The sequence below is a fragment of the Manduca sexta genome, unplaced genomic scaffold (assembly GCF_014839805.1).
Source record: "Manduca sexta isolate Smith_Timp_Sample1 unplaced genomic scaffold, JHU_Msex_v1.0 HiC_scaffold_2721, whole genome shotgun sequence".
Classification (NCBI taxonomy): Eukaryota; Metazoa; Arthropoda; class Insecta; order Lepidoptera; family Sphingidae; genus Manduca; species Manduca sexta.
In genome coordinates, this window is record NW_023593714.1 from 4,104 (window position 1) to 20,506 (window position 16,403).

The 16,403-nt window shown below is 33.2% G+C and overlaps 2 protein-coding genes across 2 annotated transcripts; one reads left to right on the top strand and one right to left on the bottom strand.

Annotated features, from left to right (window-relative positions):
* The first annotated feature begins 747 nt into the window (after nucleotides 1-747).
* On the top strand, nucleotides 748-3,011 carry LOC119192386. Its single transcript, XM_037446200.1, has 3 exons — nucleotides 748-837; nucleotides 1,161-1,285; nucleotides 2,657-3,011. The coding sequence occupies exons 2-3, from the start codon at nucleotides 1,161-1,163 to the stop codon at nucleotides 2,892-2,894; spliced, it is 363 nt and encodes a 120-aa protein (XP_037302097.1). The 5' UTR covers nucleotides 748-837; the 3' UTR covers nucleotides 2,895-3,011.
* A 966-nt stretch (nucleotides 3,012-3,977) lies between these two features.
* On the bottom strand, nucleotides 3,978-16,289 carry LOC119192387 (calbindin-32-like; the record flags this gene model as incomplete). The annotated part of the gene is given in 5 exon segments (XM_037446201.1): nucleotides 3,978-8,825; nucleotides 10,106-10,177; nucleotides 10,526-10,582; nucleotides 14,433-14,478; nucleotides 16,234-16,289. Coding segments are annotated over 5 exon segments (384 nt in total), but the record flags the coding sequence as incomplete, so codon positions are not given.
* Nucleotides 16,290-16,403: the final 114 nt, after the last annotated feature.

Below are 16,403 nucleotides of genomic sequence, written 5' to 3' on the forward strand. Positions count from 1 at the left end.
AGTGTAAAGTTTTTAGAATATGTGTAGGTATATATTTTTACGAGGTAGCCGTACTCCCGTGAAAAACCTTCCCTGGAATAAACATGCTGCCCTTGTTCCCTCTGGATAAACCCATGTGCACATAGAAAAATTAAGTTGCCTGGAAATGGGTAGCTAACTCATATGGAATGGTTAATCTATTTTGTAAACCGTGGGTGCTACTTCCATCTCAGTCTACCCTTTTCCTACACAGACTGGGTCATTTTGACATCGCGTTACTAAATAAAACCACATGCGTATCTACGTGGAAATAACTCTGCAATAAGTTACTTGAGCTTTAGATGTAAAATAAAAAAGGATAAGTTTCGTACAAAATAAATATTAACAAAAAGTAATTTTATTTTTACGCGCTCTAAAGCCATAACTACCTACTACTCTAAGAGAATTCATCGCAGTGTTAACATCATACTTTCATTCAGAAATACACCCACACACACGCCATGCTCGCATAAAACTACAAAATGATCAAGAAATAGAAAACTAAAACCAGGATTTTTTGTGAAAACATTCGTCAAAAGGCGAAGACGAATATGTGGCTTCATTTAGTAACGCAATGTAAAAATGATCCTGTATAATATAACTATTTTTTCAACACGCCATATTTTTATGCAAAACAAAAAATTATTTAATTAAAACCAATAAAAGATATACTTCTTAGATTATCATCCAGTCTGAATCATCGATAACATAAGCATAGCATAACGGAAACGGTCCCACTATATATTGTTTCAGGTATGGAAGAGTTTATTATAATTCAGTGCTTACTTTACTGTACAGACGTAACCAATTGCAAGAAAGGTGAGTTCACAAGTATTTATTACTATTTTTTTTTAAATGAAATGAAATGAATTATTTGAATCCGTAAAATGTTATACATTATTTAGATTCCGTGAATATTAACTCTACCACAAGTTCAGAAAGCAGTTCTCACCAGAGAAGAACAGGCAAGAAACTCTGGTGTTGCTCTATAGACTAGTGCTATAATTGCTTTATAGACTAGTGAATATATAAACCATCTAATTTGCGATTTTAACCCATAAGTGAATATCACTATAGAATTCTTTTATTGGGTCAGAACAATGTTGCTAGGTGTGTTTATTTATGACTACCAACAATTTCAGATGAAAACACTGATCTTCTTGGTGCTCGCGGTTCTTGGAGCTAATGCTGCCTCGGTGAAGACGTCCGCTGCGAGGTCTAGCTTTAACGCTGGATTCATCGCTGTCGGAGACACTCTTTTGCAGAGGTATAGTTAATTCAATTACAATAGACTAGGTAATGCTCGCGGTCTCGTTTGTGTGAAAAACATTTCTCACTACTAAAGAACCTAAAACTTTATAGATATTTGCTATTGGATATTTGTAGCCTAGATACGCCAAAACTTAAAACAGTGGTCCGAGTAAACTGTTCGAAATACACGTTAGCCAGACCGCCATAATTGTGTCGACTGGCGAGGGATAATCTGTTGTCAATCGATATTCTTGTATCATTTTTCTCTAAGGCGAAAAAATCTTTTTTAGTAATATAGTTTTCTGAAAAACATTTTGTGATAGATTAAAGACCTCACTTACAATTCACTCAACATGTTTAGCGCTAAACGACCGACGATACCTCATGCTGTCGTCATTCAGTAAGAGTAAACAAAGACAGCATTATGGTTAGAATAATTAAGCATTAATCATATTTACTGAGCCGTTGTGCTAGCCAGTCTTATTGCTTGTGGCTTCGTCTACTGAGCACCTTCCTTCTCCTTCTCCTTCTCCTTCTCCTTCCCCTTCTCCCTTTCCTTTCCTTCCCCTTCTCCTTCTCCCTTTCCTTTCCTTTCCTTTCCTTTCCTTTTCCTTTCCTTTCCTTTCCTTTCCTTTCCTTTCCTTTCCTTTCCTTTTCCTTTTCCTTTCCTTTCCTTTCCTTTCCTTTCCTTTTCCTTTCCTTTCCTTTCCTTTCCTTTCCTTTCCTTTCCTTTCCTTTCCTTTCCTTTCCTTTCCTTTCCTTTCCTTTCCCTTTCCTTTCCTTTCCTTTCCTTTCCTTTCCTTTCCTTTCCTTTCCTTTCCTTTCCTTTCCCTTTCCTTTCTTTTCCTTTTCCTTTCCTTTTCCTTTCCTTTCCTTTCCTTTCCTTTCCTTTCCTTTCCTTTCCTTTCCTTTCCTTTCCTTTCCTTTCCTTTCCTTTCCTTTCCTTTCCTTTCCTTTCCTTTCCTTTCCTTTCCTTTCCTTTCCTTTCCTTTCCTTTCCTTTCCTTTCCTTTCCTTTCCTTTCCTTTCCTTTCCTTTCCTTTCCTTTCCTTTCCTTTCCTTTTCCTTTCCTTTCCTTTCCTTTCCTTTCCTTTCCTTTCCTTACCTTTCCTTTCCTTTCCTTTCCTTTCCTTTCCTTTCCTTTCCTTTCCTCATTAAAGGAGGTTACCGCGGTAGGTTTTACGGTAGGATAGAAACAATTCTAACAAAATTCGAAAAAACAACTTGATTTTCTTATCAACTTTCGAACAACTGATTCGTTTTAAATTGGCAGTGCCACACGCCTTCTCGTGCCATTATAATTGTTCTTAGCTTAAACTTTTTATTGTAACCATCGCTTTTTACATTTCTGCTCTTGAACACTTGCCTAATTTCCACTTTATTTCCAGATCTATCGTATACCGGGGCGGTAGGGCCAATGAGGTCCAAACCGAAACTGTCTCCTTCAACGGCAACAGTACCACAAGGATCACCGCAGTGCAGGCGCACGAACAAGGAGAATTCTCCCAGAGGCCGACCGCTTGGATGATCTCCGGAGGCATTGGCCTGAACAATGTCACTGTTAAATTCAAATCCGCTGTTGGAAGAGGATACTACTACCACCTTATGGTTTGGGGACGTCCATAAATACACGATTTTTATAAACGACGTTGTTAAAATTAATATGACGATTTACTTAAATGACGCGAGGCAACGGATTGGCAATCTCTGTCAATTTGTTTAGAAATAAATTGCTTTGAATAAGTTACTAGTTTTATTAACAACTTATTGAATATATGTAAGGAGGAGGGCCTCCTTCGACGTCAACAGGTAAAGACCAATTAAAACGACTTTTACTTTCTAAGAGCACGTATGTTGCAATAATATTGTGAATAGCTGATAATATTGTGTTGAAGTTGTCGTTCAACTTATATCTTTTAGTTGTGCTACATATTTCTGTACGTGCGAATGTATTTTATTCTGTTTTTAATTCTGCAGACGATTTCGAATGATTTTAGACACGATTTTAACTTTAGTGAAAACTACTTTTTATTAGCATTTTGACTTTTAAAAGACTTTTAAAAGTCAAAATGCTAATGAAAAACTTACTTAGGACAACTTAAACACAATATTATCAGCTATTCTTACAATAAGAGAGGTTAGAAATAATAATAATAATAATAGCAGGCAGATGTTCTTTGGTTCCCTAATGATCCCTTGGGTATTTGGGTATTAATGAGTATAAAAAAGAGTATTATGAACCTTATAAACACACGTTCTGATGACGTTGCAATGGACATTGCTTAACATTGAATTTCTTAACATTTTCGCTTATAACTTTTTTATTTATAGTTTTACGACAAAAGTTACTAAACCAAAGTTGTAGAGAATTTAATTTGCAACAAAAGTGATTATACATTTTTTTTGTCAGATAAATAGTTTAAGAGATACATCGTAAAACCATTTCAACCCCTATTTTCAAGATGGCGGCCGTGGGACAAGGGTGGCGACCCCACAAACTTGGTTTTAGCTTTAGACTGACCCCCCCTACACTTCAAAAAAATAAAATTGCGTCCTCTAAAAAACGCAACCCCAAATGTAACTTTTCAATGGACTAACTTGTGTAACAAGGCTTAGTACATAATTGTCCATATGATTTTTTTGTTTTTTGCATACTTTTGTGGTCAAATTCAGTGAGCCAGTATTAGTAGCAGGTAATAAAACAACACGTACAAATATAAACATTTTATAACAAATATCGTATTTCAATCTTAACATTAACACATAGTGCCAGGCGTTGGAAACATCGAACTTAGACATCGAACAACTATACATCGCTGAAGAAACAACATAGACAACGTAGTCATAGACAATTCTAATGTTTATTGCAAAAGAATGTACAGGAAGGGACCAATGTTTCACACCTTTAGAATTACTATGACGCACCTTCGCAAGTGCAAAAAACCGTTAAAGTTGATTTATAATCCACAAAAATTTAAAATGGACAAACTCCATGGATTCAAATCGAATGCATCACCGACGTTTCGTATGTAAGTAATTCTAAAGGTGTTAGGCATTATAGGTTAAGTACCTACCTACAAATTTTATTTGTTGTAAGTAAAGAATATGAAATTTAAATTTTGCCTTTACTTGATTAACATCTCTTGACTTAATAAATATTTAAGCAATATCGACTATTTACTATGTTGTTTCTTTTACAATGATTTTCAGGTTTAGTTGGAGTTAGCGCATGATCAGATAAACTGCGTAACCCGAATATAATAAAATTGATAGTGAATACTGCAAAGTTTCTTGGAACTAATTTGTCCCACGATGTGATAGGGCATGAGTTTATCATCATATCGGGCATAAGTTCCAAAACAGGGCAACTCAGGGCAAAAATCAGCATTTCTATTGCAAGCTTTGAAATACACACGAATTCACCTGTAGTTCTAAAGAGGCAATTAAATGGTTTTATATTTTGGGTACATTAGTATTCGAAGAATCAAAAAATTACCATCCTATTTAACTGTGCAAGTTGCTGCTTGTTAAAAAGTTAATTTTGTGAATTTATTTTTTGCAATTAAATGACGAGATGAGTATACCGCTCAACTGACATAAGCATAGATAGTAGACTAAAATCGACGAAAGCGGAAGAGGGATGGCATTAGGCAGCGAAGTAGATTTTTAACCGACTTCAAAAAAAGGAGAAAATTTTCAATTCGACTGTATTTTTAAGTCGCACTGGTTGTATGTAATAAATTAGGCATAACTTTCTTAAAACATCGCCAGCTCCAACTATACCCAAAATTAAATAATACATCAATATCTAAACATCCATTTTATATATTTTTTTATTAATTTATAACATTTATATAACATGACTTAATTGGAGTTTTGTCGGTACTTAAGTACCTAGTTCACTGATATTTGATTGTTCAGTTTAGTTTCTGCATTTGGGTATCGATATTCCATTTATAGAACATAGATAATATCGTGAAAAAAAAATTTTTTTTGAATGGACAGATCAATACCATAGATAATTGAAATCATATACATTTCTATACCATCTTTCAAACGAGTAAGTAAGATCAAACTTAACACAAATTTGTACATTGGTTTATTTAAAACAACAGAGAATACTTAACTAGTACCTTACTAGTTAAAATCGACTTTAATGAAACGTAATTTCAATACTGACGAAATAACGTTAACAAAACAAACGTTTAGAAACTGTAAAAAGTAAAATACAAACAACTTTAATTTTATTAAAAGTTGACCGAATCCCAAACACAGATCTTGTGAATATTGTTAAAATACATTAGGTACTTCCATTAAAGCTAACTATTTCATCACAACACAGATTTTATGCTATCCATAGACAAACGAATAAACACGAAAAGGCCGCTACACACCGAAGGATTACGTTCACATTTAAATTAACATCGAGATATACCTTACGATCTAAACGAAATAATAAAAATATCGATTCGAAAATAAATTAGTTTGTTGTTAGGGTGATCGTCCACTCTGCTACGTTTTTTGCTGCATTCTATTTCAGGTGGAAAATATTCTTTTTTTTAATCATCTATTGACTATTTTGGTAGCTTACTATACTTATATTAAAATAGTATTTTATCCGATATTTTAACATGATAAGTGCTTGATAATGTCATCAAAACAAAATGTCACCAATTTAAAATAATTTGATACTTAAGAAATGTATTCCGATTTATAATATCTTTTTAATTTCCTCTGCAGACGATCACATAAGACACCTACGAACAATTTTGAAGCGAAGACATTTATTAGAAAGATCTAAAGCACATCGATTTACTAATGCATTTCAGGTTTCTAAGTACGAATGACGCGAAGCATCACAACCTATGTACATTGTTTAGATGATTTCGTTTCTGAAGACCGGACATCTTGGTCAAATGATCATTATGGGAAGGCGTCATGTCATGTTGAATACCTAAGGGAGACCCACATTATAGTGTTATCTTATTTTCAAATTTGAACTTAAGCAGTACGACATAAAGATTTTTTTAATATAATATTACGAAAAATATTCAATAACATCCGGTCTTTAGCTATTAGGCCTGATACTCGATATACTTTTTGTACATTAGTAATATTTTTTGCATAAAAATAGAAAAAGGAAGGAATGAAAGAAGACGACACTGTATTTAATTGATAAAGATTAAAAAGGTTTTTGTATGAAACAAGCTGGAAAAAATATAACAAAGAAATAGAAAAAAAAATTGTTAATGCCAGGAGTTTTTTATAATTTACGGTGTTCCCATTTTAAACTTCTATTAAAATATTATGTTTTAATTTCTTGGGAAAATCATTTCGGAATGATATGTAGGATTTGTTTAATATTCAAAATCTACTGTATTTTTCATTTAAAGGACATTATGAAAATAGTCTAAGGTGCGTCAAAAACTTTATTTTTAAGAATATTTTGGAGAATTTTATAGAAATATTAAGCACAGTGAATTAGGAATATTATGTCAGTCAATTGAGCCATGAGTGTAGACAAGATTTATTCGTGACTTAATCATAAAAAAATGGAAATGTATTTTTGCTAATATTTCATCACACGCATAATCTCCGGAATCTAAATTGTTGCTATTACATAGCTAGTTTTAAATATTTGGCAATCACTTTGGCTTGACATGAATTTGATTTTCTAAGCATAAAAAAAATTAACACCCGTCAGATTATATTACAATGTGCTTAACACAGCCATCAATGACGAAATCAAATAGGTTTCAGTAAAAACTTAAAGCACCTAACCGAGGTTTGAGATAAAGGGTCATGATTCGAATAAGCTTATTCTAGATGTCATTTAGAATCACGACAGTTTATCTCAACTTTATTACGACGTAGTTACAGTGATAGAGTTTTGCAAACACATTGTTATACTCATTAGGATCTCTCCACTTGTACACTGAAAGTTGCGAGGATTGTGGTTGCATGCACTACAACGCTTGAAAGCCAATAATATTTAAGCGACAATCTGTATTTTTTTGAGTAGAGTGCTTTAAAGTTATGATTTTAATATGAAAATTCGTAACAATTCAACATTTTATTTTATAAAGATATAGTCTAATGTTGTTAAAATTGTTCTAGAATTACAAAACCTAGATCAAATGATGCAGGAAAAAAGGAAAAAATATGGAAAAAATAATTGCCTTCCAAACGTCGACTTGCATATCTCGCTACCTTCGATATTTGGGAAAGAGTTACAATGGCGGGGTTTAGTCGGCAGAACGGTTTTTACCAGCGAGTACGGAAGAAATCCGTAACTTCTGGATAACCTAGTGTTAAAAAAAAGAAAAACCGTTCCTATACTGAAAGTAAACTCTATCAAGGCTGATTTCTATTGATTTCAATCGCTATCTATACAATTACAAATGAGCAAGAATAAATCAATCAAAGCAATAATTTTGCGCAAGCGCAATTTGAAGGCGCTCGAAGTCTTAAACAAATTGTTTTTCTGATTGACAATACTTAGATTTTACAGACCGCCTAGCCTAAGTTTACAAAGATATTTGAATTAACTTCTTTACCGTAATATTGGTGTTTATTTTATATGCAATTTGGGAAAACTTCATCACTGTAACACTACGTCGGATTTTAAGCAGTCAACTCGAATGAAGAGGCAACTGAGATATTTTATTATGTGGATAATTTGACCTCAATACTTAATCGAAACATGATTGAAGGTTTTAAAGGGAGTTGGTCTACATAGTTTGAGTATAATTTACTTCTCATGAGTACAGTCTAAATTCAAATGCATATAGCCAGTGACGTCAGTATATCTTCAAAGTCTCGTGACATGTTATTGAATAAGGCCCTTCCTTACATGAAAAATCTGTACTTTTTTTAGGCCAAAAAGTTGTAAATTTAACTTTTCGGGATCCCTTAAAGCCGGGGCTTGTAGAATTTTGTCCCTCACGCCGCCCTATTAATACACCACTGTCTCTAGCATTGTTAAAACTGCTTAACTTTGTGAAATCTTAAAAAAATGCTTAAGTTTTGCGCCAGAGAGCGACAATACTTATCTTTGTATAGTTTGCTCTAATCCGTGAACAGGCGCGAATCCGTCTTTTTGCAATACCAGGTGTTCTAAACGAAGGACTGCTTTGATAGCCGTATAGGTATGACAGTCAAAAAATACCTTAATTACCTTTAAGACTATGAAAGATGTAGAACTAGAAACATTGATTAGAACGTCCATAATTGCAAAACGAGAGTATATCACCTTAGAAGAAATAGAACTCTATGTCTATCTGTTTAAGGTCTCCAAGAAAAATATCCAATTCTATACCTCAGTTGCCTCTTAACCGCTTCAGATCTCGTCTATACAAATTCGTTCGGACGTCGGGACGGAGTGGCGATATCTCTTATGCTGGCTTATGGTGTTGTTGGTTCTTCTTCCTGGTTGTGCTTCGCTAGGGCCAATAATATCATGGTGAGTTGCTTCCTACTTATCTTTCCTTCGCTGCTGTACTCCACTCCTTGGAGTATCGTCTCCTCAAACTCCAGCAGATCTTGGGCGTCGTAGTCCTGGAATTAGAATGGGGATTTTAAGTATAATGTGTTTTATTTAGGGAGCATGTAAACAACCACGCAATTGCATATAAGTATTTTTAATAAGCTTATGTTTATATACAGGGTCATTTTGACATCGCGTTACTAAATGAAACCACATAATTATCTACTTGAAAATAATACTTTACAATTAAAGTTATTTGAGCCGAAGATGTAAAGTAGAATAGTGTAAGTTTCGAACAAAATAAATAATAATAAAAAGTAATTTTAATTTTGCGCGCTTTAATGCCATTACTACTACTCTAAGATAATACGTCGCAGCGGCAGCATCATATTTTTAGTCAGAAATACACTCACGCACACGCCATATTCGCATTAAACTACAAAATGATCAAAAAATCAGGAAACTAAAACCAAGATTTTTGGTATAAATATTCGTTATTACTGGATGATTTTTGGAGAAACGTCAGCAAAGTGTAGACGAGTGTGGTTTCATTTAGTAACGCAATGTTAAAATGACCCTGTATATTTATTTTTTACCAATAATGTTGATGTGAAACGGATTTGGTTGAATGAATGGAAATGTATTGTTAATTCTAATTTGGTATACCTACTGCGAGACGAGCTTGGAGCCTAGTACAGTAACCGGCGTGAACTGATGTAATAATTAATTTGTTGGAAAAATAACAAATTGATAACGAAGTTAAAGTATTTTTATTATAATGAGAAGTACTAAGGATGCTATTGTTTTCTTTATTACTAAAGTTGAACGGTAAAAAACATTTCTGAGTCACTTTCGCATTTCCTAATATAATCATTATGTATACATTGTCGTTGATAAGAGAATGATGATACTGATAGTTGCTGTCGTCACAATGGCTTCTTCAAATTCGTAAGCTTTCCAATATTTTTATATACTTATCCCTAAAAACAAATAAACTATTATATTTAACTAAATATTTTCTTTGTATATGTCTCGCCGGCATATTGTATTTCGAGCGCGGTATGACTTTCGCTCTGAGGGTCTTGGGTGCAAATCCCGAGTCGGTGAATTGATATTGGATTTTTCTTCTTTAAGCATGGAATGTGTGCCCGATATGGTGATGGTCTCGCTCCCTATGATATCGTAGGACGGAACAGGCTTGGTGAAAAGCAGGTGCTGAAGTTATACATCTGCCTAGCCCTTCGGGGATAAAGCCGTCATATAAGTTTTTCTTTTTGTAATATTGTCATATTTTTTTTTACATTACATAATAAATCAGTACAACAACGATAATATTTTTCCATATTCCTACCTTTTTGACGAGTTCCAGAAGATCTTTAAGGAATCCACGAAGTTCTTCGTTTTCGATGGACCCGTTGTTATCCTAGAATTATATCAACATAACGTTATCGGTAATAAATATTTTCACATTTTCTTTGATAAATAGTGTTTCCACTTCCTTCGACCGTTGTCCTTATTTAGAATAAGTAAGTAACTAGAAAAAGTGATTAATCTTACTTCTTTTTCACAAATGTTCAAATTGTGATGATGTTTATATGATTCTTAGAAATTAATAAAAACAACTAAACTAATTAGGATGGAATTTGGTCTACAGAGAAACCATGCCTTGATTTAAATATACTTTATAACCCATGAAAGGACACAACGGAATTTTAATCATCCACACAAGCGCAGTTGCGGTTAACACCTAATTATTAAATATATCGCTTACCCTGTCGTAAAGCGAAAATACCCTTTCGATATCATCCTTCGTCAGTTTGGTGGCGCCCTGTGAGAATAAACAACGGACGTTATAAAAACAATTGAAATTGTTTAATATAAATAATGATGTATTTTCATACATAGGTCGGTAACCAGGTTTATGTTCTATGTTGTTCTATGTCGAGTACCTCCGTTTTTCGCACTTAGCCCGTAGTAGGTCGGGCCGTTGTGCGCAGAGACGAATATGGTTTATCTGATAACTCATACATAGTCCTAGAATATTAATTATGCCGGCATAAAAAGAGTAGGGATAAACGCGAAGATGTTTTTGTAGTCATGTATGCTGGATTTGGAATAGTTGGAATTAGTAGAGTAGGGGATGTTTGGGGATTCAAATTGCTCGTTGACTATATGACATGTAAAGGGAAGCTGCCACTTTATGTTGGTTTTCTGCAAGTCAGAGGTATTACCTCTGTTCGACTTATTTATGTTATAGGCCAGTTATTCTCTGTCTACGGCTCGGGAAGTTTATAAAAGTGGCGCACATGACCCACAGTGGATCACTAAATAAATTACCAAATGTACTTCAATAGTATGTTAACCCTATAAGAATATCATCTTTAGTTAATAATAAATTGTTTTATAAAATAAATTACATTTTAAATTTTAATTACAGTTTAGACATTTATGTAGGTCAATGAATTAAGTGTAACGTAGTGTTACAACCTCTTTGGAATTAAGGTTGTGGCCTGTGGCGTTATAACTAAGACGTTTTTGTGGCCCGTATAAATAAGGTTAAGTACAGCCACTATAAAGTATATATAGATATCAGTGGTAAAGGGTCCATATAACTCGTTTCCTGTCAGCTTCCTCTTATGTAGACTCTAATTATCATTAGAACGATTTGCAGACTGCATTTAAATGCATATTAGTACCAATTCGATGTGTTGGGTTTTTCTTTCGGAAGATTTCACTTTTCACCACGGATAGAAATAGTTAACTACTGAACATTAAAAGTCATCGTCTATTGTAAATACCTATCTAATCTACATTACTAATTTACTTAAACTCACTTCTGTTTTATTGAAGTTTGTCAAAATTTTACTACGTACTACATTATTAATTTATCATCAAAGGTCGTCATTTATAATAGTATATCTATTTTACATTATTTATGTTTCAATTATAAACTACGAGGCATATTGTGCCTAAATTGAGTGTTTATTTATATTAAAATTTGTTTAATAATGATACAGAATTATCACTACTTATTTTGAAATATTGCGATAATAGAAAATGTTAAGATCGTTATCGAATTAATATTTTATGGGTTTTACAAATTTCGGTAAGGTAAAACGGTGTAAATAGTGATGTACTTATAAATAGGGATAACAATTATCTTACAAGTATTTTTACAGGTGGATCCGCCAAATTGATAGTAAAATCCCGATTATTTTTAAGAAATTTATTTTTATCAATCGATAACAGTAATGTTTGTACGTGTGATTAGATTATTTGAACATAATCGTTACCATCCCTTTTCATATTTACATTCCTATTTACCTTATTTACTTATATGAAATAATGTAGATCAGTAGCGTAGCTTGCTCCAGAGGGGCCCTATATGTAAATTTGTTGGGGGCTCTTCATGGCAATGCGAACTTTTGGGCGCCTTAGTTTAATCTACGTATGGGCCAAGAAGGGCTCCGTATCACTGATGCGGCTGACGGCGGTAGCCATGGCCTTGGTCTACCTACGGTACATAGTGTTTATACAGTTCGCAAAGTAATTATCTTACGACGAATTCTAATAAATTCCAGAGCTAGACGTTAATGGCAATAACTAATCAACCTGTATGCAAGTGAAACTAACTGTTCTGATTGGTCTATTTTACCTATAGATCTGACGGTGGCGGTTAAGTTAATCTATACTGCCGTGCTAAGTTCAAAAGCGGTATCTCAAAAAAAAAACAAAATCTTGATTTTTATGTCGTCAGATAGCTTAAAGAAATACCCATCAATAAACTTATCTAAATAACGGTATCTTCTTTAGAACTTGTTAAAAAAAAGTTTCTCCATCTCAGTTTTACATACAAAACTATGTTTATAAATTTTCGATTAACCCGAAATAAGGTTTCCGTGACATACCGCTTTTGCGCTTAGCACGACAGTATAGTAAGCCATTAATCAGTAATATGTAGTATCATTATTAAACAAATGCCGTGAGGACTCACCTCTATGCCCTCCTATGTGTGCGGGTGCGGAACATAAGCGTCAGTGTTAGGACAGACAGACAGATAAACAGGCAAATAAATGATAGATGTCATGCTTTTGCAGCTAGTACTATTGTATTTTTGTTATTTATCAATTTAAATATCACCACGTAGTCATGCTATGTGCGTAATGTTTTTAATAAAAGGAATTTTTTTCTTTTTTAATTTTGATTTTCCCTTTATTATTGGGAAGGCAAAGGGTTCTAACCCATACAGCCTCGTCATTAATAGTGCTTTCAATGAGATTCAGTACAATAAGGCCTAAGCCAAGTCTTCATAAAAAAGGAGATAATTAGCTATGTGCGATTTTTTTTAATTGCTTTAAATTCGGAAGTAACTTGGGAGTAACGGCTCAATGGTGAAATATTCACTGCTAAATAAAAACAAAACATGAAATTCAAAAGCAATATGTTATTACTTTAATTTTTCATCATAACATATAAATTGTTTACATTTAAAATAATAACTAAGTTTTCCCTCAAATTATGGACAATCTGAATTGCTTCGTTTTAAGACTTGTGTCTGAACAGTTAATGGTATTGGTTGATGGACGGATACCCTAAGTAACTACAATAGCTTACGTGGCAATATTTCATTGTAGGTACAATAAACCAATTAAATATTTTATTATTTCATTATTTTACCCGTATTTCATCGCTTATCGCATATAGAAAAAAAATGAAATAAATTATGAATGCATGTTATTTATTTCTGTCTAGTTTTGCCTAATTATGTACTAATATTATATTAAGTGCGATAAACGAGGAATAAACGTAATCTAATTATTTATCGTAAATTTATATTAGCACTATAAAATATTAATGATTGTTCTAAAGTAAGCAAAATAATACAGGAAATGGAAGTGACACAAAACATAAGTGATCATGCAAGCGTAATCCGGTGTGCAAAATAGTTAAAATAATTATTTAAACAGGATATTGAGTTATTCCGATGATAAAATTATTAAAGGGTTTTCAAATAAAATTATTTACGGATTATTCGAGGTTATTTATATTATTATTTTCTTCCGACGTTTTGAAGATTGCAGCCTTCATGGTCACGGGGCGGGCTGTCAGTTCAATCCAAATCCGTAAATAGTTTTATTTTAATGTCTAACATTAGTGTAAACATAAGAAATCATTAGGTTTTCATTGTTTATGATATAGGTACCTAATGAATTTATAAAACAAGGGTTTTATTAGTAATTTTATTTTAGCTAATATTATTGATTTAATGTAGTAAATAATTATTTTATTACAAAACAAGGACTTGCGATCACAAAGGGTAATTAATATTATAATCAATAACTTGTGGCACTTAGCGCCATCGATAGAGATAATTCGTTACATTTAAGCTACAGGTTTATGCAAGTATTATAGACTGGTATTGATGAGATTAAAATGTTTTAAATTCTTTAGAGGGTAGGTACTCGTCTAGTAATAATTATTAAGTATTTATTGCATTATTGTGAATTATTTATATACAGACGATTAAATTATTTACACAATGTTTTTTGTGGTATTTTTTAACTTTATATTTTATAATGTTGGTTGTACAGGATTTTGTAAATGGAATGGAACGTAAGATGAGGTGTGTCTACAAGATGGATACCGTACCAATTGGCGGGAAATTACGTGTCACTCACCTTGAACACTTGACGGCAAAGGAAGTTCTCTTTAACGGGAAGGAGTCTGAAATATTAATATAATAGAAAATTAATATATTGTAAATACGTTCCAATACCTACTCAGAAGTCAAAATTACATATTAAGAGACAGAAAATCAGTAGTTCAGGGAAAAAACGTCACATGGCGTCTATGAACATGGCGTATTTTTAACGTGTCGAAGCCCTTAGTGTGATTGATGAAGATGATAGAAAACAAAACTGATGATAACTGATTGTTCCTTTCTCAAGGCAATGTTTGATATTCACTGTGCATAGTTCGATATATAATATTGACCGTCGATTAATGAACCGCTAATTCACTGTCAATTCTTTCTACGTTTTGCATAAATGTTCTCGAATGATGCTGATGATGTAGCATGCTGAAATCTAGTTGAACATTGGCTGGTTCTCTTATATATATAAAAATGAATGGAAAGCGAATATATACATTGCCTACATACTTTGTTTGTTATTTTTTAAATTCTAAATCGCAATATTATTCAGAATTTACATAAACAGCAAAATCGTCCACAACTAGACTATACGCGGCGATGGATCAAAAGCGAGAGCTGTTTAGAGTTACGAAAATAAGATAATATTGGAAGTTTTGAAATTTAATTAAGTTGATCCCGGGGCGAGGCCGAGATTAAAATAGAAATTCCGATATTTACTCTCCTTCACCGATACCTATGTAAGCTGATCAGGGTTCCAATGTATAAAATTTAACAAAAATATTTTTATCAAATGAGGGAAAAGAAAGATCAATTATTGAGGAATAAAATACGTAACGTTTTGTAATTGGTGTAATTGGCTTTATGAGCCGGTCCAATTAAATAAAAATAAATAAAGTAACATTTAGGGCCTTTCGCCATTTTAGCCAGTGTTACCACTGGACATAATAAGACTTAACATCTCACGTCTCAGGATGACGAGCGTTGTGGAATACCAAACAATACTTTGTAATTCAAGGTATTGGATGGTGTTTCTACTGTTTATGGGCGGGCGTATCGCTTACCATCAGGCGAACGGCGAGCTCGTCTCATCATTCAAAGCATTAAAAAATGCCCAACGTTTGTTAGCCTGACAAGGGCCAGCTTATACAACCACATCCGACTTTTGGGTGAGAGCTTTAGGCGCTCGCAACCTTTCAAATAAGTGGACATGCTAAGAGCAACCCACTAACGGGTTTCCAACTTCGGCTCTGGACGGTCACTGGTAGAGATGAGAAATCAACGATTGTGCAATTAGGACCAGTTTCACAACTGATTAAGTGCAATTCGCCATATATATAAGTCAACCAAATACAAAAGTCACACTTTAATGAATGCTTCCACATAAATGATAATAAATAAAATGCTATATACATTAACTGTTTAATACAAATACGGCACAGAACCGACCGACCTACATCACCCATTAGCCAGAATATGCAACACTTACATTGATCTTAATACAAAGATACCCGAGTTAGACATCTGCGATGCTAAAAATACGTTTAGAAATAGGAAGCTAAAAGACTTTTTCTGAATTACTTATTACTTTTTATGTATCTCTCTCGTGTTTTAGTTTACACAACTGTACACCTATTTATTTCTTTAGGGTTTGAGATTTTGTTGGGTATTATCGGTTAATTTCGACTAATTGCAGTTTATTTTTGTTATAAGAAAGTAAGCCACTTAATTCATCTTAAAACTGAATTCCGATTGTGAAAATCGGAAAGGTTAACTTTTAACTCTACTTGAAGTTAAATGGGCAATAAAAACTTAAGTAATGTACTTACTTTGCCATTTCAGACAGTTGTAATCTGCCATCTTTATTTGAGTCGAAGACTTGCAGCTGTGAAAATGACACATTAATTTAACCATGTTAATATTTTATGTATCCTAGTATTAAATTGTTATAAAACAGTTGGTTTTATTAACTGCCTAACAAAATTTGATAATATTATTT

Coding starts and splice junctions, on each gene's coding strand:
- LOC119192386 (XM_037446200.1), top strand. CDS start 1,161: ATGAAAACACTGATCTTCTTGGTGCTCGCGGTTCTTGGAGCTAATGCT. Junction 1,286..2,656: donor GGAGACACTCTTTTGCAGAG/GTATAGTTAATT, acceptor CTTTATTTCCAG/ATCTATCGTATACCGGGGCG.